Consider the following 26,046-nt stretch of genomic DNA (forward strand, 5'->3'; position numbering starts at 1 on the left):
TATTCAGGAATTGTGCCTCTACTATTACTTAAGATGTCACTAATCATGATGTACTTACACTTTATGATTATGTGAGGAGAATTTTCTGAGTCCTGAGATTTTCATTGTTACTCCATTTTGAAGTTTTTAATCTAGTGTTTGTTTTTGTTTTTATCTGAGGTTTCACCTAGTCCTGAGTCTTTTTGCTCCTGGCTTTATTTCAGAACACAGTGGTTTGTTTTTTTTTAAAGAGTTCGGTTTCATGTGTCATTGCTTGTTTCTATGCTTAATTTGTGAGACAGTGTTTTAAACTTTATTGTACTGTCAATCAGAATTATTTTGTTTTTCAGGTGGATTTAGACTTAGATTCTGTCTCCCTTTCATTTTTCAAAAAGAAACTTTTGAAAACAATGATAAATTTTTCTCTATCCTTTTCCATAAGTCTAATCCAATTTTAAAGCTGCTGCAGCAGCCCTGACTGGCGTGGCTGGGGGGGTTGGCCATCACCCTGGGAACAGAAGGTTGTTAGATCCCTTCCTGTCAAGGTACATGCCTGGGTTGCAGGCCAAGTCCCTGGTTGGAGGCATGTGAGAAGCAGCTGATCCATGTTTCTCTCCCTCTCTTTATCCTCTCCCTAGAAATGAATAAATAAAATTTTAAAAAACAAAACAAAACTGCTGCAGTGGGAACTCTGCACCCTGCAGAAATGACTTATCCATTAATGTCTAGACACGGGCATTAACTCCAAACTACATGGTTTTTACTTAAAATACCACTTTACTCAGCACTTAACTTTGATTAGGCACTGAATTAAATGATTTTTTTGAGTGGTTTATATATTTATAAGCTTATCACCTTCACTACAAACCTAAGTCAAATACTGGAGTTATTATCCCTATGTTGCAAGTGAGTCAGCTGAAGTTTAGAATAATTTGTCCAACTATTTATTACATGGCAAAGCTGGGTCTTGAACCTATGACTGGTTCAAAAGCCCAGTCTATGAAGTGTAAGATACCTAGTACCCACCATCTAACTTTAAAATATAAAGTATCTATAGTTTCTAAAGTAATACAGTATTTTGTGTACTATACATAATATGCCGTAGCACAGATGTTAATGTACTATTTATACACATTTTTAAGTTAAATAATGATGGCAATTGGCTTAGTATTGAAAAAACAGGTATTTATATAACATCGAGTAATGGTCACAGGAAGTTGCAATCATTAAAATTAATGGCAGTTAATACATGCTAAATGTTAGGGTTGTCGGTGATGTGGGCTATACAAGAATTCACAAAGAGAAGATAGTGCTCAGAGTAAGGGGTTTTATTTTTACTTTCCCAAAGGAGGGAAAGGGTTAGGTGTGGAGATTAGCACCAGGGCTGAGGGGTTAGGGCTTTGATTGGGTAATGGGGTGGTTGTAGAGCAGGATGTTTCAGTTAGGCTGCAACTTGTTTCAATGTTATCTTTGGGTGCAAGGTCTGGAGGTCATTGTGGTCTGGTATGCCCTGTTTGGTAAATTCCTGGAGCCTCTGAGCCTTCAGGGTGCTTCCAGTAATTTTCTAGTCCTGAGGATAAAGGTTCATAAAATAGTGAGGGTCAGCCATGCTTTATGGGGGTCCAGCCGGCTCTGGGAAAAAGGGCCTGAGGATGGCTTTTGTCCTATTAATATATACACGCAATACAGTAGGATATTATAATTGAGACAGTGAAAAGAGCATTGGAATAAAAGAAGACCTAATCTTTAATCCCATCTCAGGCAGTTAACTAGCCATGACCTCATACAAATTGTATTCATTTATTCAACAAATAATTTAGTAAGCATGTACCATGTGCCATGCATTCCTGAAGGAACTAGGAATTCAGGAATGAATAGGACGGATGGGAGCCCTGCCATCATGGAATTTAGAGTTCATTTAGAACAGGGGTGTCAAACTCACTTTCACCAGGGGCCACATCAGCCTCCCACTTGCCTTCAAAGGGCTGAATATAATTTTAGGATTATATAAATGTCGCTACTCCTTAACAGTTAAGTGAGAGCTCTGCACTGCCACCAGGTTGAAACAAGGTGGAAGGCCAGATTTGGCCCAAGGGCCTTGTGTTTGCCACCTGTGACTTAGAAATTCTGATAAGTGAAATGCTCCTATGAAAGAGATAGAGTTCTGTGATAGAAAATAAGGAGATAGTGGTAGAATGAATATTGCAGTTAAGAGGTGAAACTGAACAATACATGCAAAAGCAGGAAGAGTTAGGAGTATACTAAGAACTAGAGGGCCATGTCTGGATGTATATAATGGATGACCGTTGTAAAGCATTCTGCAACATGAGGTATGTCAGACTTGTTATTTGTTTATTTACCCATTTATTTATTTAAAGATTATTAGTATTTAATTTTTAGAAGTGAAGGCAAGGGAAAAGAAATGGAGAGAAACATCGATGTATGGTTGCCTCTCGTGCTCCCCCTCCTACTGGGGACCTGGCCCACAGCCCAGGCATGTGCCCTGACTGGGAATTGAACTGGGGACCCTTTGGTTCACAGGCCCGTGCTCAGTCCACTGACCCAGCCCAGGCTCATTAGATATTTATTTATTTAGTTATTTTTTAAATTTTTATTTTATTTATTTTTAGAGAGGGAAGGGAGGGAGAGAAACATCAATGTGTGGTTGCTGGGGGCCATGGCCTGCAACCCAGGCATGTGCCCTGACTGGGAATCGAACCTGCGATGCCTGGTTCGCAGCCCATGCTCAATCCACTGAGCTACGTCAGCCAGGGCTTCATTAGATATTTATTGAACGTATAATCTTGTGAGTCAAAATTCCAGAGACCCAAAGGACATAGCACATATTCCAGAAGGTTTATAATCTAATGGGCAGACTGGATGTAGGAGTTAAAGGACTGGTAAGATGAGATAAGAGCATTAGATATCAAGAATCAGAAGCTTTTCAGCCTAAAACAAGGTTCTATAAACCTCACATTTCTCACTTGCATAAAGAAAACTGGCAAAAAGTACATCTTCCATGCTAAAGGCTTTAAATACATTATTTCACTTAATTCTTACAACAGCCCTGTCAGGTGGGTCTTCTTCCATTCTTTTCAAAGGAGGAAATGGAGGCTTAGCAGCAGGTTAATTGCCTAGGAGCTGAGCAAGATTCAAATGCATAGCACACAAAAGAAAAAAAAAAGCATAAATGGCAGCAAATTATAAAGCCATAATGTACATGAAATCTATGATCATAAAAACATAATGAGGGCCCAGGCCAAGTAGCTCAGTCAGTTGGAGCATCTTCCTGATGCACTGGGGTTGCAGGTTCAATCCCCAGTGGGGGCACTTGCAGGAGTCAACTGGTAAATGCATGAATGGGTGGAAAGGCAAATCAAAGTAACAGCAAATAATGTAGGATTCAAATAATGACTGAGACCTGGGTAGTGAGGAGCCAGTGCAGTTAAAGGTTGTTCCCTCTGTCTGGACCACCCTTTCTATTTTCTACCCCTAGGAAATGCTTCCTTACCTTTTTATGCCCAAATTTACATGCTCTGGTATTTGCACCCCTGAGGCAAAGTTAAGTGCTGCTTTCTCTTAATGCTTCTGTTTATAGTAACCACTTTCTAAAAAAATCATGGACATAAACATAGTAAAAAAAAACCAATAAAAACCTTTAACTTATAGAAGATATTCAGTAAAAAAATAAGTCCCTTCCTCACTCTACCCTCATTTCCTGGTCCCATTTCTGGGAGGACCTCTTGAATTTATAAATGTATATACATTGTATAGCATGTATAGATATATATATACATACTTAAAAACATGAATGCAGTTATAGGGAAGAAACAAACTTTCCCCTACCCCCAGGGTTCTTCTGGCTGGTCTAATCAAACAGATGTGAGACAGATTAGCAAGAGGAAAAAAAAAACAAGTTTAATACATATCCCCACAAACATGAAAGAGTCAGAGACTCCCACATACATGAGAGCCTTTTGCAGGAATGTGGTTGAGACATGGCAGTGACTTGGATCAGGGAAGTAATGGCAAAGGTTGTGAGAAGAGGCCAGATTCAGGATAGATTTCTGAAGATTGAGTCAACAGGATTGCTAACAGAATATAAGTGGGAATCTTCAACCACGTTAAGCCCAAAGAACTCTAATTGTGGGAATTTTAGACATGGTACAAAACTGGTAAGCAAGACTTGCCAGTGTGCTCAGTAGTTTACTGATAAATTATGAAAAGCATGCCTTGGACTTTGAGTTCATACTTTTACCCTATGTATTAAGTGAAATTTCAGCTTACTTCAAAAACTGTTTATTTCCTTGGCATTTTTTTATGGTTCATAAATATTCTTTGTAGCTTTTATTTCATGTGCATTGTTCTTTGTTCTCAAGGGCTGTATTTTTCTTCAAGGTAAAAAATGTTGTTAGCCCAAATAAATCGAGACTCTCAGGGAATGACAGAGTTTCCTGGAGGAGGAATGGAGGCTCAGCATGTTACCCTGTGTCTGACAGAGGCAGTAACTGTGGCAGGTGAGCAGTCTTATTTGAAGGGATTATGTGGGTTTGGAAATACCATTTATCTTAAGGGAAAATGAAAAATCACAACACTGAATTTACATCCCTTTTCTCATTTAGCTAAAGACAACCCAAAGCTAAGCCTTTCAATAAGCATTTTTACCTTGGTGTAGATGCTGGGTACGTTGGGGCAGGGAAATGTATTTTGTAAATACTAGAAGAAATCGCACTTGAGCCTAAGTTAAGCAGTCTGACTTTTGCCTAATTTTCATTTTAAAAAATTAATTTAAACAGCATGTAAACATGATAGTTATCTAAAGAAAATAATTGTATTTTTATAATAGATGGTGACAATTTAGAAAACATGGAAGGTGTAAGCTTGCAAGCGGTAACACTTGCAGATGGTTCTACTGCTTATATACAACATAATTCTAAAGGTACGTACCTCATTACAACCCATTGGTTAATATCAGCAATGCATAATATCCTCAGAGTTGGAGTACTTAGCAACTCTACCCCTTCCCAATCCTTACTAGTTTCAGTTTAACTTAAATATTGTTTTAATAATTTGGGGATACTCTTTGAGATATTTGGAAGATACTGTGGGGTATCAGAATTAAGTGAGGGAGAAAGGAGTGTCCATAACCTAATTCTATTAAGACCTTTCTTGCTTTTTATAGTTCAAGTTATTATTTAATGTTTTTAAGCAATATGCAAAGAGTAAAGACATTTGGTTTTAATTTTATAACATTGCCTCTGAATCAGTGTTTACTTTGATCCAAGAAATAGCCTACTTCTCAAACTTCTTGTTTTTATGGAAACCTACTAAACACATATATACATAGCCAAGGGACTTATGCCCCCTGGGATGAGAATGGCCTCACGTACATTGATATATCTGTCTATTCTTCCCAACTTCAGCTTCCCCCTGTTCAGAATTACTGTTTCTAGGTGGCTCTGAAAAGTGTACAGAGGTTCAACTCATGTAGTCTGCTGTGATGAGCCACTCTTCCTCTTGAACTTGTCTAATTGGAAATTGGAGGGGAGGAAGGATGGCTGAGGGAGGATTTTCTGCTTTCTGTAGGATCACTGGATGTGTTATTGAATTGCCTCAGAACATTGAGGGAAGAACCAAGATGAACATGATCTTAAGTAGTGTATGTTTTTATAGTTGATATCATTTTGAAATTGTATAAAGTTTAAATTTTTTGCTTGTTCTAATTCAAATTCTAATGTTTTGTTTCAGATGGAAAACTTATAGATGGCCAGGTCATTCAGTTGGAAGATGGTTCTGCTGCCTATGTTCAACATGTACCCATTCCTAAAACTAGTAAGTATTTGATATTACTTACCCTCCTGATTTTAATATTTTAGTATTTTCTGTCTCCATCCCTTCTTATTACCTAAACTTAGTCCTGATCTCTAGTCCTCCTTCTGAAAGGGAAGATCAGTAGATGTCACAGAGAGAGCCAGATGTCTCTGATTTTTTTCTTTTTTTCCTTCTTTCAACTATTCTTATACCCTGGTATATATTTCTAAAACAAGTATCTTAATGTCTTTTTACCATTAAAAACTTATTGAGAGCAGTTATGTAAATTCAAAGAACCCATAAAGCAAGTGCAGTTTTTATGTGTTTGATTTATTTTATTTTTTTTAATCTTTATTTATTTTTAGAGAGAGGGAAGGGAGGGAGGAAGAGGGAGAGAAACATCGATGTGTGAGAGATACATCATTTGGTTGCCTCTTGGAAGCACCCAACTGGGGACCTGGCCCACAACCCAGGCATGTGCCCTGACAGAATCAAACCAGTGACCCTTCAGTTCAAAGGCCGGTGCTCAATCCACTGAGCCACACCAGCCAGGGCATGATTTATTTACTCTGTTGTTGCTGAGTTATCAGAAAACATGGGATCTAAATGTAAGCATTGTTCTCGAGCAGGGGACAGTTTACGTCTAGAGGATGGTCAAGCAGTGCAGTTAGAAGATGGAACTACAGCATTTATTCACCATGCCTCCAAAGGTAAAATAATTTTGGAAATAAAAGAAGAAATGGGTATGTGGCTAAAATAAGACATGTCTGTTATTAATGAAGTGCTGTCACATAAAAGGAGATTTATGCTAGTTTTCAAGTACAAGAAAGCAGATTTTGGCACAGACCGAGCAAAAACCTTCTGATTTTAGCTGTCCAATAGCAGGTCTCAAAGCAAACCTCTGTTCCCTAAAGGACTTCAAATACAGGCTGCTGTTAAAATACAAAATTAAATATTTGAAAGTTAAATTGTTGATTTTTCTTCCTCTTAAATATAACTATTTTGTCTATTGTGTTGATCTTTAATTAAAACTAAATAAAAATTTAAAACTGCCTTAAGCAAATACAGCAAAATGTTAATGTTTATTAACTTTGTGTGGGGAGGACCGGGCAGGTGGAATGCATAGGAGTAGTGAGCATAGCTCTGCAGCCAAACTATCTGAGTTCAAATCTCTGTCTGCACCTGTTTAGCTGTGTGACTTTAAGCAAATTACTTAACTTCACTGTGCTTCAGTTTCATGATCTGTAAAATGAGGATTATAATCAGTATCCACATCAGGGTTGTTGCGAAACAGAATGTGCAAACATATATAAAGCACTTCGAACAATGCTTGTCACACAGTAAATGCTTAATAAACACCAGCTGTTGTTATTACTTTATAAAATATCTTACTATAGAATGATGTAATATGTTTTAGAAAGATTGTTTAGTTGTGAAACCAAGGGCAAATTTTTAAAAATTTAGAATACTTTATAAGTAAATTTGTTTAATTAAAGATGAGAAAAAGTAATCTCTGAAGTTTATCTTTAGTGGTGGGAGTTGATCATGGGTTTGTTTTAGTTGAATAGGTTTACTATTTCACAATGCTGTGTATAGCTTTGTGTGGTTATTTAGAGGGAAGAGTACCCATGGACTTCGGAGTCACACTGACATGAATTCATCCTTGTTTCTTGATGTACTGATTTTTGACTGTTAATTAGCTTTATTTATTTCCTGGTTCCCAAAATCACAGTTTCCCATTTGTCCAGTGTGGGTGGTAAATATACTTGCCTTGCAGAATTGTGAGGATCAAATGAAATAACACATGTAAGGCACATCAGCCAGGGCTATGTAACTATTTAGTAAAACTTCACTCCCTTCTTCCCTTAAATATGTAACTGTTTATCAGACTACCTTTATTTTAATGCCATTCTCTTCCACTCCCTCAGATAGTTATGACCAGAGCGCGTTACAGGCAGTTCAGCTGGAAGATGGCACCACAGCTTACATCCACCACGCAGTGCAAGTCCCACAGTCCGATACCATCCTAGCAATTCAGGCTGATGGTACAGTGGCAGGTTTGCACACTGGGGATGCCACAATTGACCCTGAAACTATCAGTGCTTTGGAACAGTATGCAGCAAAGGTACATCATTTTACAATGTCAAGAACGTTCTTCTTTATTTTTCATTAAAAAAGAAAACAAAAGAGTGTACTTGTATACTTTATCCAATAAGAAACTAGCAATTCAGAGTCAGAATCAGACAGCAGAAAGGAGATCAGCATTTATCTTAAAAGAAGTATGTAAAAAGAAATATTGGGAGAAGAGTAATGGGATGGAATAAGAGGTTATAGAAAAGAAATGGGTGGCGGGTAACTCACAAAAGTTATATGCAAGGATGAGTGAGTACCATAAGAGAAATAATAGATTATATATAGAACTACTTACGAATTAAGAAGTAGAAAATAGAGATTGGAAAAGATAAAGGAAAGTCTCAAGTTTTACATCAAAAGGGCTAGATTTTTAATATCTTTCATATAATTTAAAAGGTTATTTTCCTACTTTTTATTATGAAAATTTTCAACATACATAGAAATAAACAATAATGACTCTCCATGAAGTTACCACCCAGGCTAAACAATGGTCAAAATGTAAAACTTTTTTAAGCTTTATTTTATTCCTATAGGTGTCCATTGATGGAAGTGAAAGTATAACAGGTACTGGAATGATTGGAGAGAATGAGCAAGAGAAAAAAATGCAGGTATGCAAAGCTACTTTTTTATATAAGAATCTCTTTCTGTTAGCATTTTTAAACCTTTTTAGGGATGCAAGCAAGAATAGGGAATCTCACTACCTTTCTAGGAAAATCTTACCATTTCAGAAAAATAGCGTACAACATACCTGGCCTGTTAGCTCAGTTGATTAGAGCATCATCCTGATATGCCAAGGTGCAGGTTCAATCCCTGGTCAGGGCACATACAAGAATCAACCAAGAAATGCATAAATAAGTAGAACAACAAATCTCTCTCCCCCGCATCTCTCCCTCCCTCTCCCCCCTCCCCCCCGGTCTCTCCCTCTCTCTCCCTCCCTTCCCCCCCTTTCTGTCACTAAAATCAATAAAAATAGGAAAAAAAATTGTGCAGTCTGTATTAGCAACTTTCTCAAACTATCTCAGGTATAAGGATTCATCATATAGAAATACCACAGAAATCCAGATGAACCTTGTGTTCTATAAGCCAAGGCAATTTTGGGCACCATGTGAACTGACTTGGCTTTTTATATCTTTTTGTTTCTTCTGCTTCCAATTCCCTCCATACTTTCCTTTTCAGCTCCTGGAAAAAAGGTCCCATCTAGCCAATTATTATTGTTTGCACTGAGCCAAGCTGTTTGTACCTTTTGTACCAGACTGCTTCCTAGGCTGCATATGTCCCTGGGTTGGCTGCCCTTGTTTCAGATGTTTACCCTGGATTTAGTCATTGGCTACCCCTTACCCAAATAACAGCCTAGAGCAGCAGTGCCTCTAAGAGTTTTGTAGTTAGGACAAAGTAGTCACAGCTGCATTCTGGGAGTTCTACAATTCAAAAATTCAAAACTTGCATAATTCAAGACTGTTTTGAATTATGTATTTTTGTTATTGTATGGGTGGGTGTCCTTGGAGCTTCTATAATCATTGTAGCATATTCTTGTTTTCATGCCGTTCTTTTTCTCAGCAATTACCTCTTAATATTTTCCTGACTGCTCCCTCAGTAGTGTTTGCATTCATCTGAGAGTTTTATCATTTTTATCTCCTATCTTAAAGTTACTGCTTCAGGGTCACACTTCTTAACTTGAGCGATACTATTAAAGATTATCAATAAGATTTTACATTTATAATAACAGGAAATGATACAATAACAGGAATCACTGGTAGAAATTTGATACTTCTAAACATTGCTGAACAGCCAACTATTTCTGTTTTCCATGAAGTGGCAGCAGTATAAGCACTGTTTGCAATTTACTAAGTCATCCTCTTCTGAAATTCAAATACTGTGTAAATATGTACAAAAGATGTTGGTCAAGGCCTGACCAGGTAGCTCGGTTGGAGCATTGTCCCAATATGCCAAGGTTGCAGGTTCGATCCCCAGTCAGAGTATATATAAGAAGCAACCAATGAATGCATTAGTGAATGGAACAACAAATCAATGTGTCCCCCCAACCCAAAAAAAAAGAAAATCAATAAATAAATATTTTTAAAGGATTTATAAAAAGAGAGATGTAGGTCAGTGCCTTGGGGTTGCCCATTAAGGGTTTTATCTCTTGTTAGTGACTGACAATTAAATTTTTAAATAGATTATTTCTAAAGAAACACAGTTGTGACTACACTTATAATAACTAATATAGAATGCATCCTACAGAAAAATGAGCGTAACATTATAGTATACTATTATCATAAAAGCTTGTTACTATCAATAATTAACTTCTGAGCCAGATGTGTCACTAGTAATTCAGAGCTGCAGCATGTTATTAAAAGCCCTATAACTCTTTATGCAGGCATAAACCATTTGATGTTGATGCCAGTGGACAAAGAAATAGAAGAAAGTCGAATAGGATATTTTTTTTATTGTAGCTTTTTCTCCTTTGCCCTTTTTATTTCTCCCTTACAGACTAGATCTCTGTTGTCCAGTATGGTAGCCACATGTGGCTACTGAGCACTTGAAATCTGGCTAGTCAGAATTCAGATGTGCTGAGAGTGTAGACTACTTAAAGGATGTTGAAGGTTTATTATGAAAAAAAGAATGTAAAGTATCTCATTAATAAAACCTCATATAGATTAGATGTTGAAATGATCATTTGGACATACTGGGTTAAAATAATTACTAAAATTAATTTCACTTTTTTTGTTTGTTTTTACTTGTAAAATGTGGCTACACTAGAACATTTATAATTACATGTTTCTTGTATTCATGACTCATTATATTTCTCTTCGTTAATGCTGGACCAGAATTTCATGAATCCTTCATCCTCTAAAACAATCAAGTACCATATTTGAGTTTGAGGGCCCAGCACATGGTATTAAAATGTCAAAATATCCTTAAAGAACCACTGCAGTTAAGCAGCACCTGTAACTTCTCAGCTTGTCTGTTGGTACTCCTGCTACTTCTGCCAGAGTTGCTTAAGAAGTTGCAACTCTAGGCCCTGGCCAGATGGCTTGGTTGGTTGGAGCATTGTCCTGTACACCAAAATGTTGGTTTGATTCCTGGTCAGGGCACTTACCAAAGTTATGGGTGTAATCTCAGGTTGGGGTGCATATGGGAGGCAACCAATCGATGTTTCTCTCGTGCGCTCTCTCCTTTCCTCTCTCTCTAAAATCAGTTTTAAAAATATCTGTGGGTGAGGATTAAAAAAAAAAAATGCCCAGGTATTCAGTTATAAGAACTGTAAGGATGACAGGGTGTGTGTATGGGGGAGACTACTGCTGCAGTCACTGCCCTCAGGTTACGCCACCCTTAGTTAAGTAGCAAACAGCATAGTATTAAAATAGCACATTATTCGTAATTAAAAAAATCTGAGTTGAGTTTCCACTCTGTTATGTAGTAGCTATATAACAGAGCAATATATCTGCTATGTAGTAGCTATATAACCTCTGGATCTGAGGTTTATTATCTGCTAAATTTGAATAATAATACTTTTTGCCTTATGTATCTCATGGGATTATGAAAATCAAATGTGATCTTCATTTGATTAATATTTCAGTTAAGACATGAAAACATAATTTGTAAATGTATAAGGATGATATAGCATTATTGGCACTTACGTGTTCTGTTAGAATACCAGGCCTTTTTCATGGTTTCCATTAGTTTTGACTTTATTCAAAACTAATTTTATTTACATTGGATGGAAATCAAAGTTTTTGGCTTGCCAGTTTTAATCACAGCTTTAGTAACACAGAAAGTTAGTCAAGCTAGCTCAAGATAGATGTATTATATGGCTATACAAGAAGCCAAAAATAGGAACTGCTGAACAGTTGAATTTCACAGGAACCAGAGCCATCTGGCTTGCAAAGGAGGCATCACTGAAGGCTATTTTCATTCTTCCTTTTTCATCCTCCTCCCCTCCTGCATGCCCTTCTTTTCTCTACACACAGGCTTTCTTTGCATTGTCACTGAGTTTACACATGGCTCATCACAGCCATGCCTTCTCAGGTTTACCATCCATGTTCAACTCAAGATTCCTTAGGTCAAGATTTCAGGACTCGGTTTGACGTGTTTTTTTGTTTTTTGTTTTAATACTCACCCAAAGACATGTTTATTGATTTTAGAGAGTAAGAAGGGAGGGAGAAAGAGAGGAAGAAGAGCATTATGTGAGAGAGAAATATCGATTGGTTGCCTCTGGTACATGTCCCAACCAGGTACCGAAGCCACTAACCAGCCATGTACCCCAACCAGGAATCAAACCCACAACCTTTGGTTTATAGGATAACCCTCCAACCAACTGAGCCACACCGGCCAGGTTTCAGCTTGACTTTTTAAGCCAGGCCACATAAGGCACAGATCACTGGGTAGCTTTAGATATACCATCTTTTCTGGTTATTGGAGTCTGTGGATAGGGTAGCAGATTCGCCCAAACATGGGTTGGATCATCATCCCAAAACCTGTTTTGTATAGGCAGTTTTAATGTGGATCATACTTCATGTGTATTTTCTGTATTTTTATCTAGCTATGTGATCTTGAACCTTGCTTTTCCAAGCCTTTTTTTTCCCCCCTAAAAGAAAGGTATTAGATAAGGGGTTATTAATCAGAGATAAATACAAAATTAAGCTGTGGAGTTTTTAAAAATAACCCATGACTAAAACCAAATTCCAGAGATTCGATAAGTAGGTCTACAGTGGAACCCAGGATTTTAAAAAAAATAATATGTTTAGTAGTTTTAAAAAACATTTTTTAAGATTTTATTTATTTTTAGAGCGAGTAGAAGGGAGGGAGAAAGAAAGGAAAAGAAGCATCAATATGTGAAAGAAACCAGTCAGTTTCCTGTTGTGCATCCCCAACCAGGGACCTTACCCACAACCCAGGCATGTGACCTGACCAGTAATAGAACCAGCAACCTTTTGGGTTGCTGGATGATGCCCAACCCGGTGAACCACACCAGTCAGGGCAATAACTTTTGATTTTATTTTATTTTATTTTACTTTTTTAAATTAAATTTAATTTATTTTTAAATTTTTAGAGAGCAGAAGGGAGGGAGAAAGAGAGAAACATCAACATATGGCTGCCTCTCATGCATGCCATACGTTCCCCCACCTCACCCCCGCCCCACCCCCATCCGCGTCCCTGGGAACCCAGCTGTAACCCAGGCATGTGCTCTAGACTGGGAATCGAATCTGTGACCTCCTGGTTCACAGGCCAACACTCAATCCACTGAGCCATACTACCCAGGGCTTTTTTTTTTAATAGAAGTACAAAGTAAAAAAATAAAATGACCAATTACCTTACTGTATAGATACCTTCTTTTTTAAAACAGGTAATCATGTTTATATTTCAAAAATCCAAATGGTATAGAGAGGTAAAACTAAAAAGTTGAGTACCACTACCCAATAGTAATCATTAGAAATGTGTGGGATTTGTTTGTATCTTAAGTCTTTCTGGCAATGCTGATGTCTCCCCATGGTTCCTTCGAGACCCCTCTGTTGCCACACTTCAGTGATTAATTCCTTTCTTAAAAGAGAACATACTTTTAAAACTGGATCAAGTTGCTTCTATTTTATTTTCCCCCAAGAGTATAAATTATTTATACCCTAATAAACAAGTTTAAGCTCATCAAATGACAAGAGTTTATCTAAAATGTTCATTAGGCCATTATGATAAATGGAATTTTAAGTGCTAAACCAGGTGATAAAATGTGCTAGTTACCCTCAGCCCCACCAGGCCCCTCACTATGACTACAGAAGCTCTGCTAGCCAGTTATCACTGGGCTATAGCATCCTGAGGCCTGGAGAGTTATGACTTGAGCTCTAGAGCCAATCTGTTTCAAATCCTGGTTCTCATCTTCTGACCCAAGGGCAGGTTGCATTAGTTAACCATGCTGGTCTTCATTTTTTAAATTTGTAAATCATAAATAACAGTTTATCGGGCAGTCATGAAGGACTAGTAAGACAGCACATGGATAGCACCTACCATAATACATTACATAAATGCAACTCCTCAATTAATGGTCGTTAATCTCCACTATTGAAGGCATTTTGGAATTCAGTCTTAAATCCAGCCCCTTATTTACCATGGTGGTTTGCACCTCCTCAGAATCCTAGAATGTTAAAGCTTTAAGGGACATAGCACTAATTATCTTGTACAGTGGTTTTTAAACTCTAATTTTGGGAGGCCTTAGGGTTTCTTTGTGGTCCCTCGGGGGCTGGCAGAGCTCTGTGCCACCCACATCTGCCAGGACCAGCAGCAGCTAGGATGGCCCTGTGTGTTTTACAGAGTAGAATGCTGTGTAAGATTTCATCTGGCAAAGGATTTTGACTTCTTTAAAAAAGCTTAAAAGAAATAAATATCACTGACTTAGTATAAGATGTTCTTTATGCAGATAGGCAAACAGATCCTACAGGACTTACACAAGGTCACACAATGAATATATTGCAGAGCTTTTATCTTTTAATTTTCAGAACATATATTAAGCGTAAATAGTGAAGTCATGTTTTAGAGATGTTTTTAGAAGTTGTTAAGGCATTTTGCTGGTGTTAGCTTCTTTTTTTTAAAGACTTATTGACAGAAATTATATATTTTTTAAAGATTTTGTTTATATTTAGAGAGGGGAAGGGAGGAGGAAAAAAGAGGGAGAGAAGCATCGATGTATGAGAGAAACATTGATCAGTTTCCTCTTGCGTGACCCCAGTTGGGGACCTGGCCTGCAGCCCAGGTATGTGCCCCGAGTAGGAATTGAACCAGCGACCTCATGGTTTGCAGGCTGGTGTTCAGTCCACTGTGCCACACAGCCAGGGCAGTGTTAACTTCTGAATTGACCTTAAGACATTTCCCTTGTGATAATATATCGGGTTATTTTTCTTTTGACAAAGGCTTTATGTATTCAATATTGTATAACCCTAAAATACCCGTTTTAGCTTTAGCTTATTAATTTAGCTTTTGAATTTTGGATTTTGCCTATTTTCACCCTTTGAAAAGTCTGCAGAATCATCTATTGCTTTCTCTTCCATAGTCATTGTCCTAGGCTGATTTTCATTACTTCTTCTATAGTTATAGTTATCCAAATTTCTTCTAGTCTCCTTGCCTTTTTTTGTCTTTCCCTCTGTTCCATACTGTTATTAGAGTTCTCTCTCTAAAACACAGAGCTAACCTTGGTCAATCTATTACTTTAAAAATTGTATTGCTCTTCTTTTGCTTTTTTTTTTATTATTATCTAGGCTTGCTCTTCAGATGACATCTAAAACTCTTCCCAAATGTGGTTCTACATTTTCCTTTCTTTTTCATGTTATTCATTTCATTATAGAGACATAGCACTCTGATTTAAGTTTCCATTTCTTCTCGATACACTTTCATACTTTTGGTCATAGTAACCCTTCTGCATGGGCTACTCTCCCTACCCTTGTTCTTTAGCCTTCAGATTTTACCTCTAAACAGCTCACCACAACCTGAATCTCTGCCTGCTTTCCAGTTTTGTCCCTCATAGAACTTTGCATGGACTGCTATGATAGGAACTGGTATATTCTGTCATAATCCCTAATTTATAGGACAATTTCACTAACTAGAATGAGATCCCTACTAAGGCAGGGACCATTTCTAATTTATTATTGGAAGTTGAAAATGCTTTCTACATTGCTTTTAGGATACATGTCCTAAAATACATAAATAAGTTTTGTGTGTGTGCATGTGTGTGTATCATGGAATACCTATATACAATGGATATGTTACTTGGGTTGATTTTTCTAGAGCAGCAATACAGTAGTCCCCCTTAACTGTGATTTCAGTTACACATGGTCAACTGCAGTCCAAAAATATTAAATGGAAAATTTCAGAAATGAATGATTTGTAAGCTTTAAATTGTGTGCCATTCTGAGTAGCATGATGACATCTCACACTGTCCTGCTCCATCGTGCCTAGGACATGAATCATTCCTTAGTCCAGTGTATCCACGAGGTACACACTGCCCCCCTGTTAGTCACTTATTAGCTGTCTCAGTTATCAGATAAGTTGTCGCTGAATGACAGTACTTGTGTTCAAGTACTTAATAATATTTTACTTAATAATAGTCTTATTTTTCTTAATAATGGCCCCAAAGTGCCAGAGTAGTGATGCTGACAGTTGAGATATGCCAAAGAGAAGCCTTAAAGTGATTCCTGTAAGAGAAAGTTACCTGGCTGGCGTAGCTCAGTGGATTGAGTGCGGGCTTCGAACCAGAGTGTTGCAGGTTTGATTCCCAGCCAGGGCACATGCCAGGGTTGCAGGCCACAGCCCCCAGCAACTGCACATTCATGTTTCTCTCTGTCTCTCTTTCTCCCTCCCTTCCCTCTCTAAAAATAAATAAATAAATCTTTTAAAAATTTTTTAAAAAGAAAGTTAAAAATTCTTGACTTAATAAGGCACTTTATCATCTCACATTATCATCATCATAAGGGTGATTACAATACAATAAGGTACTTAGACCACATTCACATAACTTTATTATAGTATATTGTTATACATACTCTAGTTTATTATTAGTTATCATTGTTCATCTCTTACTGTGCCTAATTTATAAGTTAAACTTTATTGTAAGTATGTACGTATAAAAGAAAACATGGTGTATATAGGGTTCAGTCCAATCTGTGGTTTCAGGTGTCCACTGTGAGTCTTGGAATGCACGCCCTGTGGATAAGCAGGGCCTCCTGTACCTCTGTGAGCTCTAACTGTACTGCCTTGTGGATCTCCTTTCGACTTCTTCCATAGCCACTGACTGCAACCGTGGACAGAATTAGCCTAACTGGCTGAGCATGATAGAGTTTTCCTAAAATGATGACCTAAGTCTGGAAACCTACATTATAGTTTTATCTTTTTTATTCTGAAAATAGCAATTTCATCTATTTTGTCTCTCTAAATAATTTCAGTCATACTTTTATAAATCTAGATTGTCTTACAAGGACATGCAACAAGAGTAACTGCTAAATCCCAACAGAGTGGAGAGAAGGCATTTCGATGTGAATATGATGGATGTGGAAAATTATATACAACAGCTCATCATCTTAAGGTATCTGTAAAGAAATGTTGAATCTAGTTATGAGAACACCTAGGACATTTAATGTCAACATGATATTGTAGCATTCAAATGCCATTGTTTTCTCCCACTTATCAAGGTATAGATATACATTCACATTCATACAAAGACACACAAAAGCCTGTACAGATTTCAGAAAATGTTAACATTTTGAGGGCTTGGAGTGTGTTTACTTCATCTCTGTCTCCCTACTTGTACATGGTAGGTACTCCATATATTTGAATACACTTTTCTCAAATGTGAAATTTTTATAATTATATGAGCAGTGTGTGTAATCACTCTGTTAACAGTGATTTGCTGAAATCGAGCAAAAGTTGGTGTTAGCTTGTCTCTTCTTCCACATATATAAGCCAATTACTTTCATTGCAGCTAAACACAATATACCAGGACTCAAAAATAATAGCAGTTACTGAATAACTTAGAGTGTAGCAGGAAGTGCGTGTTAGCATATTTGGAGTAGCGGCCTCAGAGTCCATCTCTACTACTAATCTGTGTAGAACCTTAACATGTTACCTGACCTCTTAGTACCTCATTTTCCTCATCTATAAAGTTGGATGATAAAAAGTACATCCCTCTTAGATTGGTTGTGAAAATTAAATGAAACTGTACATGTAAAACATCAAAAAGAATGGCTCAGCATGTGGTAGAAGTTCAGTAATTGTTGCCCATTGTCATGATCATTCATTTGTCACAGCAGCACTCGATGGTAGGTACTATTTTGTCCCCACTTTATAGAGAGGAGTTTGAGGCTTAGAGAAGGCAGTGTCATGGCCACAGCACTAGTCAGTGGCGAAGCCTTGCCTCAGACCGAGCGCCCTCCAGCAGCAGCCTCCCCACCCTTAACCTTGCATGTGTAGCCTCTCCCTACACTCTGCTCCCCGCTCTCACCATGTATATGTTCCATGCAGACACCTTTGACCACTTTAGAAAATGCACACCTCCACTGTTCCTGTTTCTTATTTAAAATGAGTACCTCTTAACATAAAACATTTGGTATATTGGTAATTATTGGACTGTAGTTTTTGAGAAAAGAAGTGTTATCTTTTTTATTAAAAATAACATACAAACAACAAAATAATTCCGCAGTGAAAAAAATAGGTCTATGTTGAGACCATCTACCTGAGGAGTGCCTAAAGGAAATAGAATCATGCCTATGTTTTAATGACAGGTTCATGAGAGGTCACACACAGGAGACCGGCCCTATCAGTGTGAGCATCCAGGCTGTGGGAAAGCATTTGCAACAGGTAAAAACACGCATTTTCTCTGTTTCTTGGTTTCAGTTGGGGTCAAGCAGAAACAGGCCAGAGGCAGGAACTGACCCCTTGCCTTTGGCATAATGACGTTTTTTCGGTCTCTCCATTAACTACCTCTTCTCCTGCTTGCTCTATATTCATTCTCATTCTCTCTCTCTCTCTCTCTCTCTCATCACTCTCTCTCTCTCACTCTCATTTTCATTTTTCTCCTCAGGCCTGTTTTGTTCCTGCCTACTATGTTCAGTGTTTTACTCCACACTCTGCTTTCTTTTAGCAAGATAAATAAAAGCTACGCATTAAAAGCTGATACAGAATTTAACATTAGGACATGTCTTAGGGAGAGCCATGGGGAACCGGACTTAGCTGTGGGGCAGGCCTGTTCAGGGACACGTTGAGCAGGGCCAGGACTCAACAGCACCACGCCTCTTGACTTCCACCCTGTCCTCTTCCTCATTCCATGTCTCAGTTCCACTTCAGGCTTTTGGATTATGAGTTATGAACAATTAATAAGGTTGGGCACTTGGGAAAAAGCCACACAACCTCTTTTAGACCAAGATGCAGCTATTGAATTTTCAGTATGACAGTCCTGAGCTGTCACACTCTTGTACTTTTTAAAATTTATTTTTAGAGAGGGGAAGGGAGGGAGAAAGAGAGAGAGAAACAATGATGTGTGAGAGAAACATCAATCATTTGCCTCTTGCACGCCCCCGACCAAGGGACCTGGCCTGCAACCCAGGCATGTGCCCTGACTGAAAATTGAACTGGCGACCTGTTGGTCATGGTTAGAGGGGTCTTGTATAATTAAGTTTCTTTTACATTTTTCTTAAAGGTTATGGATTAAAAAGTCATGTCAGAACCCATACAGGAGAAAAGCCATATCGGTGTTCAGAAGATAATTGTACTAAGTCCTTCAAAACTTCAGGAGATCTACAGAAACATATCAGAACTCATACAGGTACTGGTGTGAACACATCTATCTAGGCATTTCTTACCTGCAGGGAGGGGACGTGGGAAAGGGGTCTCTGGAAGAGTTTCAGGGAGTCATCGGTTTCTCTTGAACTGAAACTCCATGCAGTTTGCCATTTGAGCATGTATGCTTCTTTCCAGGATGGGGGCCCGTAACTTTGTAGATTCCTAAAACGATCTGTGTCCCCAAAAAGATTAGCCCTAGACTGTCAGTTCTCTCAGTTTTTAGGGATTATCTAAGTATCTAAGTAATAGGCTAATTTACCTAGGATACACATCTAGGTAAATTTAAGTTTGGAGCAGAAGATGCTATTCATGGGGCAGGGTTGTGGGGGGTGGTGAACAATCTGAAGGGGAAAGGAAGCTCGTATACAAAAAGGTTAGTGTCCTGAGCATGACCCTAAGCAGAATGGAATGATAAGACATTTCAATTTTACCTATGTTTTTGCACCATTCAATTTATTCACTTTTGTGTTTTCAGGAGAAAGGCCTTTTAAATGTCACTTTGAAGGCTGCGGTCGGTCTTTTACAACATCAAATATCAGAAAAGTGCATATTAGGACACACACAGGAGAAAGACCATATTACTGTACAGAACCAGGTTGTGGAAGGGCATTTGCCAGTGCCACCAATTATAAAAACCATGTGAGGATACACACGGGTAAGACTCTCTGATTTCTTGGTCTTTAACTTTTCAAGGCTCAGTTTAAGTCCTGCCTCTTCCATGAACCATTCCAAGTAATCTCTTCCCTCCTTGCTACCACTTCGCATAGTGGACAGGGATTAAGCAACTTTAAGAAAAACCTTCACCTTAGCATTTATACATTCATTTATTCAACAGTTTCTAAGTATCCGCTATGTGTTGCCCTGCTAGACCTCAGAGATACAGAGACAGATAAGACATTGTCCAGGACAGTTGAGCTGAGGAAAGACAAGAGACATGTAATTGCAGCAGTGTCTCCCAATTACATGAACAAGATTCTGTGGGAGTAGAGAGGGGCATGGCCATCTCTGTGGGAAAAGCATTCAGGTAAGGCTTTAAGGGGAATTTGACTTTTAGATTCAGTCCTAAAGTTTGCTAGGCAGAGGGAAAGTATTCCTGGCAGTGGAAATATCATGAGTAAAGCCACAAAGGTATGAAAAAAAAAAAAAGGTAACTTATTTGGAGAACATTGAGTGTCTCCATGTGACTGGAGGCATAGAGCAAAATTTGTAGTCAAATTCCTGACCCAAATTCAAAACCACTATAGTAAGTCTACTTGTGGGTACATTTTTCTATGAAAGGAAAAACTATTAGGTTGTTTTGCATATGACTATAAATAAGCGCACACACAATACACTGAAGCCATATATCAGATATAATCATATCATGCTTACATTGTGTGTTATGTGTTATTGCTATCATTTTCCCTGCATGATTAAGTTCGTCTGTTTCCTAAGAAAGTGGAAAAGCCTGTGAAAACCTAAGAGGCATAGAAAAGGTAGCTATAGGTTTGAAGAAAAGGTATATTTTGTTAATATAACTTGCATTCCTTTTGTATCTTTAAGATACTTCAGTTTTTTAATTACAGTACTTGTTTGCAAGGTAGAAGGAAAACAAAATTGCTATTCAGTATTATACCATATCATTGTGTATTACATACATACAGACATACCTACTGCTGAGTTCATTTAATGTTGAATAATTTGGTAGTTGGTGTTTTAAGTACTTCATGTTATGTAGACATTCTTGGTGGGTTATTAACACAGGTGCTTAGGAACTTTTTTGTGATATTTGGGGAAATTGGCTGGGAATTTTACAGGGGCCGGGAAAACATTTTTCCCCCCTGGCTGGGAAAGTAATAGAGCCCTGGCTGGTGTGGCTCAATGGATTGAGCACCTGCTTGGGAACCAAAAGGTCGCCGGTTCAATTCTCAATCAGGGCACATGCCTGGGTTGTGGGCCAGGTCCCCAGTAGGGAAGCGCATGAGAGGCAACCACACATTGATGCTTCTCTCCCTCTCTTTCTCTTCCCTTTCCCTTCTGTCTAAAAATAATTAAATAAATATTTTTAAAAATGAAGTGATGGAATATAGACCCATTATCTGAAAGTTTGCCAGTCAGTATGTTCTGTGGGCAAGTCAGATTTTGGTAAGAGGAAAGCCTACATTGAGTTTGGCTGTACTGGTCTTTGGAATATGCAGATAGGGCAGTGCTCTCAAATGTGGCTGTACATTGGATTCACCTTTTAAAAATAGACTGATTTCCCAAATTATGTGTGCAAAGATCCTAACATAATTTTACGGGGGTGGGGCCCAGGTATCAATATATATTAAAAGCTCACCATGTCTTTTGTACGCATAAATGGTTGAGAATCATTGAAATAGATCCAGTAGGTAGTGATAAATGTTGGTCTGACTCAAGAGGTAGTCTAGGGCTGGAATGGAAGAAAGGATTGGCTAATGATCATCAAATATATGAAACAGTAAGCACCCACATTATGCTGTAAGTGGAGTATAAAGATTAATGCAGTCTCTTCTTGCAAGGTTGATGAGATGGCCCATTTGAGGCAGGCGGCTAGCTGGTAGGGAGCTCAGAAGCCCAACTCCAAGCCATTTACCCCTTGATGTGATTTGGTGCCATCTAGCGGCAGTTTATACTCCAGCCTCAATGCAAATATGGCTAATTTTCCGAGTTGGCATTGCCCATTTCCCTGCCTGGCTTTGCCTTTACCATATCTCCCTCATAGCCCTCTACTAAGGTAAGAAATTTAACCTGCCCTGCTTTGAGAATGGAACTAGGGAGAGGACAGGAGGCAATCTCCACTTACTTTATGTCCAAGACTCATTACAGATTATACTAGTATGAGATTTTTGACTATTTGTGGGTGGTTTTACTGTTTAGAGCCATCGGAAAGGATGCAGTTACCTAGGGAAGGTGTAGAAAGAGAATGAAGTAGGACATGCATGTGTATGCAGACATGCATATGCACTTTTTAGAAATTATATGCGTTTACACCAATACCTATAAAGCAATTCATCCGACAGCTTTCTTTTTCTTCCCCCGTTCCATATTTGTATGTCCTTTCTTCCACAGAAAGAACTCTGGCTTCCAACAGCATTGACACATGTACTATTTGCTCAACCTTTTATTACATCTCAAATAATTTCAGAATTGCCTTGCCCATAAAAAAAGTTGAAGATTTGTTACCTAGTCCAAGACTGAGCAGTAGTTAAGTACTGAGTGTGTTAGTCAAATACTGTGCATATGAGTTACTTTAGTTAGTTTATTCATTCTCTCTCACCCCAACCCCTTCAGTATGGTTTAAAGTATTCACTTAAACCACAATTAGGTTAATTTGTTCCAGTTTGCTTTCAGTTTTAGATTGTCCTCCACCACCACCACCACATGTTAATACAGTCTAGATAGTTTATGATACTAAGTAATTATTTTTAAATCCTGTCTTTGAGACATACAACCTGAAATATTTATAGATGCAATGGATTGCTGTCTGGAGCTGTTTCAGAATAATCCAGGGGGAAAGAGTGGGGGTGGTATGTGTAGTGAACAGATGAAACAATATTGGCCATGAATTGATAGTTAAAGCTGGGTGATTTGTACATGAGGGTGTATTACACTGTTTATACTTTTGTGTATGTTTGAAATTTTATATAATAAAATGTTCTAAAAATGGTTGTATTGTTCTCAAGTTGTTTCATGGAAAAAGATTTCTAGTTTTTACTTCCCTTTCTATTGCCAAATAGTTTTTAGTGAATATTCAGTAGCTTTTGGTTGGTTGTAAGAAGTCAAGTGAAGTTAATAAGAAACATGTATGCCTTTTAGAGTTACTGAAGTGTCCAAAACTATATAGGCTTTTAGAAAATCCTTAGGATAAACTGCATTAGTTAAAATAATAATTACATTTCTTATTGTCATTATTTGTGGGATATCATTAATCATACCTAGATTATCTAGTGATAGGTAAGTTACAGTTTTATTAAAACTTAAGCGTTAAATTAGGCAACATCTCTCTCCTTAGTTTTTCTCATCCCTTGAAAATAAGGGAAAGTGGCGTTCACTCAGAACAACACTCAGGTGCAAACTACCGTTTTTAACCATACCAAAAGCATAGTTAGGGAGTATTTTCTATGTGCTGCCTCATGGCAGCATAGAAAGGGATTGGCAACTACTACCTTTTGCCACGATAGGCTTTCCCCCACCCCCACGTTGGAATGATTATGCTTTATATGTAAAAGTTGATTTTTTTTTTGTTCTTATTTTTTCGGTTCTGTTCTTTACTTAGGGGAAAAGCCATATGTTTGCACAGTCCCCGGGTTGTGACAAAGGTTTACAGAATATTCCAGTTTGTATAAACATCATGTTGTTCACACTCACTCGAAACCATACAACTGTAACCACTGTGGAAAGACATATAAGCAGATCTCCACCCTGGCCATGCACAAACGGACCGCCCACAATGACACTGAGCCAATCGAGGAGGAGCAGGAAGCCTTTTTCGAGCCTCCCCCAGGTGAGGATTTTGTCTAGTATATCTGTCTCTGTGTTTGAGAATCAACAGTAATAAACATAATTTATGATGCATAGTATTTTCTCAAATCATAAAGTTTCATTCAACTAAGCACATAATCATATAATTTACAATTGTGATAAATGTTATCAAAGAAAGGTACTTGGTGCTTTAGGATATATAAGAAGGGAATTTCACCTAGTCTGGACCTCAGAGAAAGCTTCCCTGAAGAAGTGATTTTTGGAGAAATCTAGAGAGTTAACTAGGTGGCAGGGGTTAAAGGGGAGGGGTAATGGGGAGCAAAGACCAGAAAATATTTCAAATAAAGGGAATGGCACAAGGGAAAAACCCTGAGGTTTGACAGAGCAAAGTATATTGGAGACTGAAAGAAGCCTGGCCAGTGTGGCACTTCTGCCTGGGAAGGTGGCATAAAATGAGGTTGGAGAGCCAGGCAGGGGCAGCTAGATTATTGGGATATATTAAGGATGTTGATCTTAACCATAAGAGCAGTGAAGCACTCCCAAATAATACTTAGTTGATTCATGTGCTTGCTGTTAGATACTGTTGTAGGAGACAAAAACATTCATTTCAGTAAGAATAAACTCTTGAGCCCTGGCTGGTGTGGTTAGTGGATTGAGCTCCAGCTTGCAAACTGAAAGGTTGCTGGTTCAATTCCCAGTTAGGGCACATGCCTGGGTTGCAGGCCAGGTACCCAGCTGGGACCATGTGAGAGGCAACCTATTGTTTCTCTCACACATCATCGTTTCTCTGCCTCTCTTTCTCCATTCCTTCCCCTCTTTCTAAAAATAAATAAACTTTCTTAAAAAAGAATAAACTCTTAAAAATATTTCAGAGAATTACATTCTATGATTTCATTTAAATAACTCAGCACAAGTAAATAGGAAAAATGAAGTAGGTTTTGCTAAACAAATTATAGATTGTTTCAGTGTTTTATTGAGTACCTCCTAAATGAAATAAATTTGGAAATTTTTAAAATAATAAAACCTTTCCCATTCTTACATTGAAAACATTTAGGTGAAAAGTGGGTTGGAGAATAAGGGAAAGAACAGATCACTCACTCGCTGATCACATGATTCTCTGTGGTTCTAATTTGTCTTTTCAGATATCTGTCACATGATAGTAAGAAAATAACAAATCCTTCAGTCTTGAGCACTATATTATTTTTTAGCCAAAGGACTGTACGTGTCCATGGTTAAATATTACAATTGCTGAATCCTTGCAGTTAGAGAGCATCTTTTAATGGTAGCAAACTTGGGTTTTAAGACTTTTTTTAAGCTTCCTTAGTCTCTTTCCTAAATATTGATGTTTCAGATTGTCAGAATTTCTCATACTCAAGAAAATAGTCTATATTATATTATATATTCTGTTTTAAAAAAAAACAACAACTAAGATTGTTTTTTCAAAAATAGGGATGGAGACCTGGCCAGGCAGCTCATTTGGTTAGAGCATTGTCCTGATACACCAAGGTTGTAGGTTCGATCCCCAGTCAAGGCACGTACAAGAATCAAGCAATGAGTGCATAAATAAGTGGAACAACAAATCAGTATTTCCCTCCCTCCATCCATCCCTTTCTCCCTTACCTCTCCTCTCTCCCTGCTCCTGTCTCTTTTTGTCCCTGCCCCCTTTTCCTCTTGCTCTCTCTAGAATAAATAAATAATTTTTAAAATCCTACTTTGCTTTAAAAAAAGAAAGAAAGAATAGCCCTGACTGTTGCAGCACGGTTGGTTGGGCACTGTCTGCAAAGTGAAAGGTTGCCTGTTTGATTGCCAGTCAGGGCACATGCCTGGGTTGTGGGCCAGGTCCCTGGTCAGGGTGAGTAGGAAAAGCAATCGATTTAAGTTTCTCTCTCACATTGGTGTTTCTCTCCCTCTCTTTCTCCCTCCCTTCCCATCTCTGTAAAAACTTTAAAAAATAAAATAAAATCTTAAAAAAAAGACTGGGGATGGATTTGTGTACCTTTTCTCTTATATGATCACGTAAGTTGTATAATCTGTTGGGAAAAATGATATATTAATGGCTATGGAATAAAACAAAAGAATGCAGTAATGACTGCCATGGAGATTTACACCAAGATGACTTGTAGCCATATGAATGCACGCATGAACCACTAACTTTGAGAAGTACTTTAAATTAGCATATAAAGTCCTCCTTTGAAGGAAAAAAAATGTATATTTACCCTAGTTCCGCCTTTATGGGAGGTGGAAGGTGATAGAAGAAGAGAGGGATCAGTAATCTTCCGGGTTGCCAAGTATAGCAGTAAATGACTGCTGAAATTTCTGTTTACT

The 26,046-nt window shown here is 38.0% G+C and overlaps 1 protein-coding gene across 1 annotated transcript in view; it reads left to right on the plus strand.

The window, feature by feature from the left end:
* Positions 1-26,046, plus strand: part of ZNF143 (zinc finger protein 143) — a 38,010-nt gene that overhangs the window by 2,142 nt on the left and 9,822 nt on the right. Inside the window, 11 exon segments of the mRNA XM_036028998.1 lie at positions 4,378-4,496; positions 4,826-4,918; positions 5,728-5,811; positions 6,420-6,500; positions 7,719-7,915; positions 8,457-8,531; positions 16,868-16,987; positions 18,183-18,258; positions 19,097-19,222; positions 19,715-19,894; positions 23,516-23,743. Of these exon segments, the coding sequence (XP_035884891.1) occupies positions 4,385-4,496; positions 4,826-4,918; positions 5,728-5,811; positions 6,420-6,500; positions 7,719-7,915; positions 8,457-8,531; positions 16,868-16,987; positions 18,183-18,258; positions 19,097-19,222; positions 19,715-19,894; positions 23,516-23,743 (1,372 nt within the window). The 5' untranslated portion in view covers positions 4,378-4,384.

This window comes from Phyllostomus discolor, chromosome 6, assembly GCF_004126475.2.
Source record: "Phyllostomus discolor isolate MPI-MPIP mPhyDis1 chromosome 6, mPhyDis1.pri.v3, whole genome shotgun sequence".
Taxonomy (NCBI): Eukaryota; Metazoa; Chordata; class Mammalia; order Chiroptera; family Phyllostomidae; genus Phyllostomus; species Phyllostomus discolor.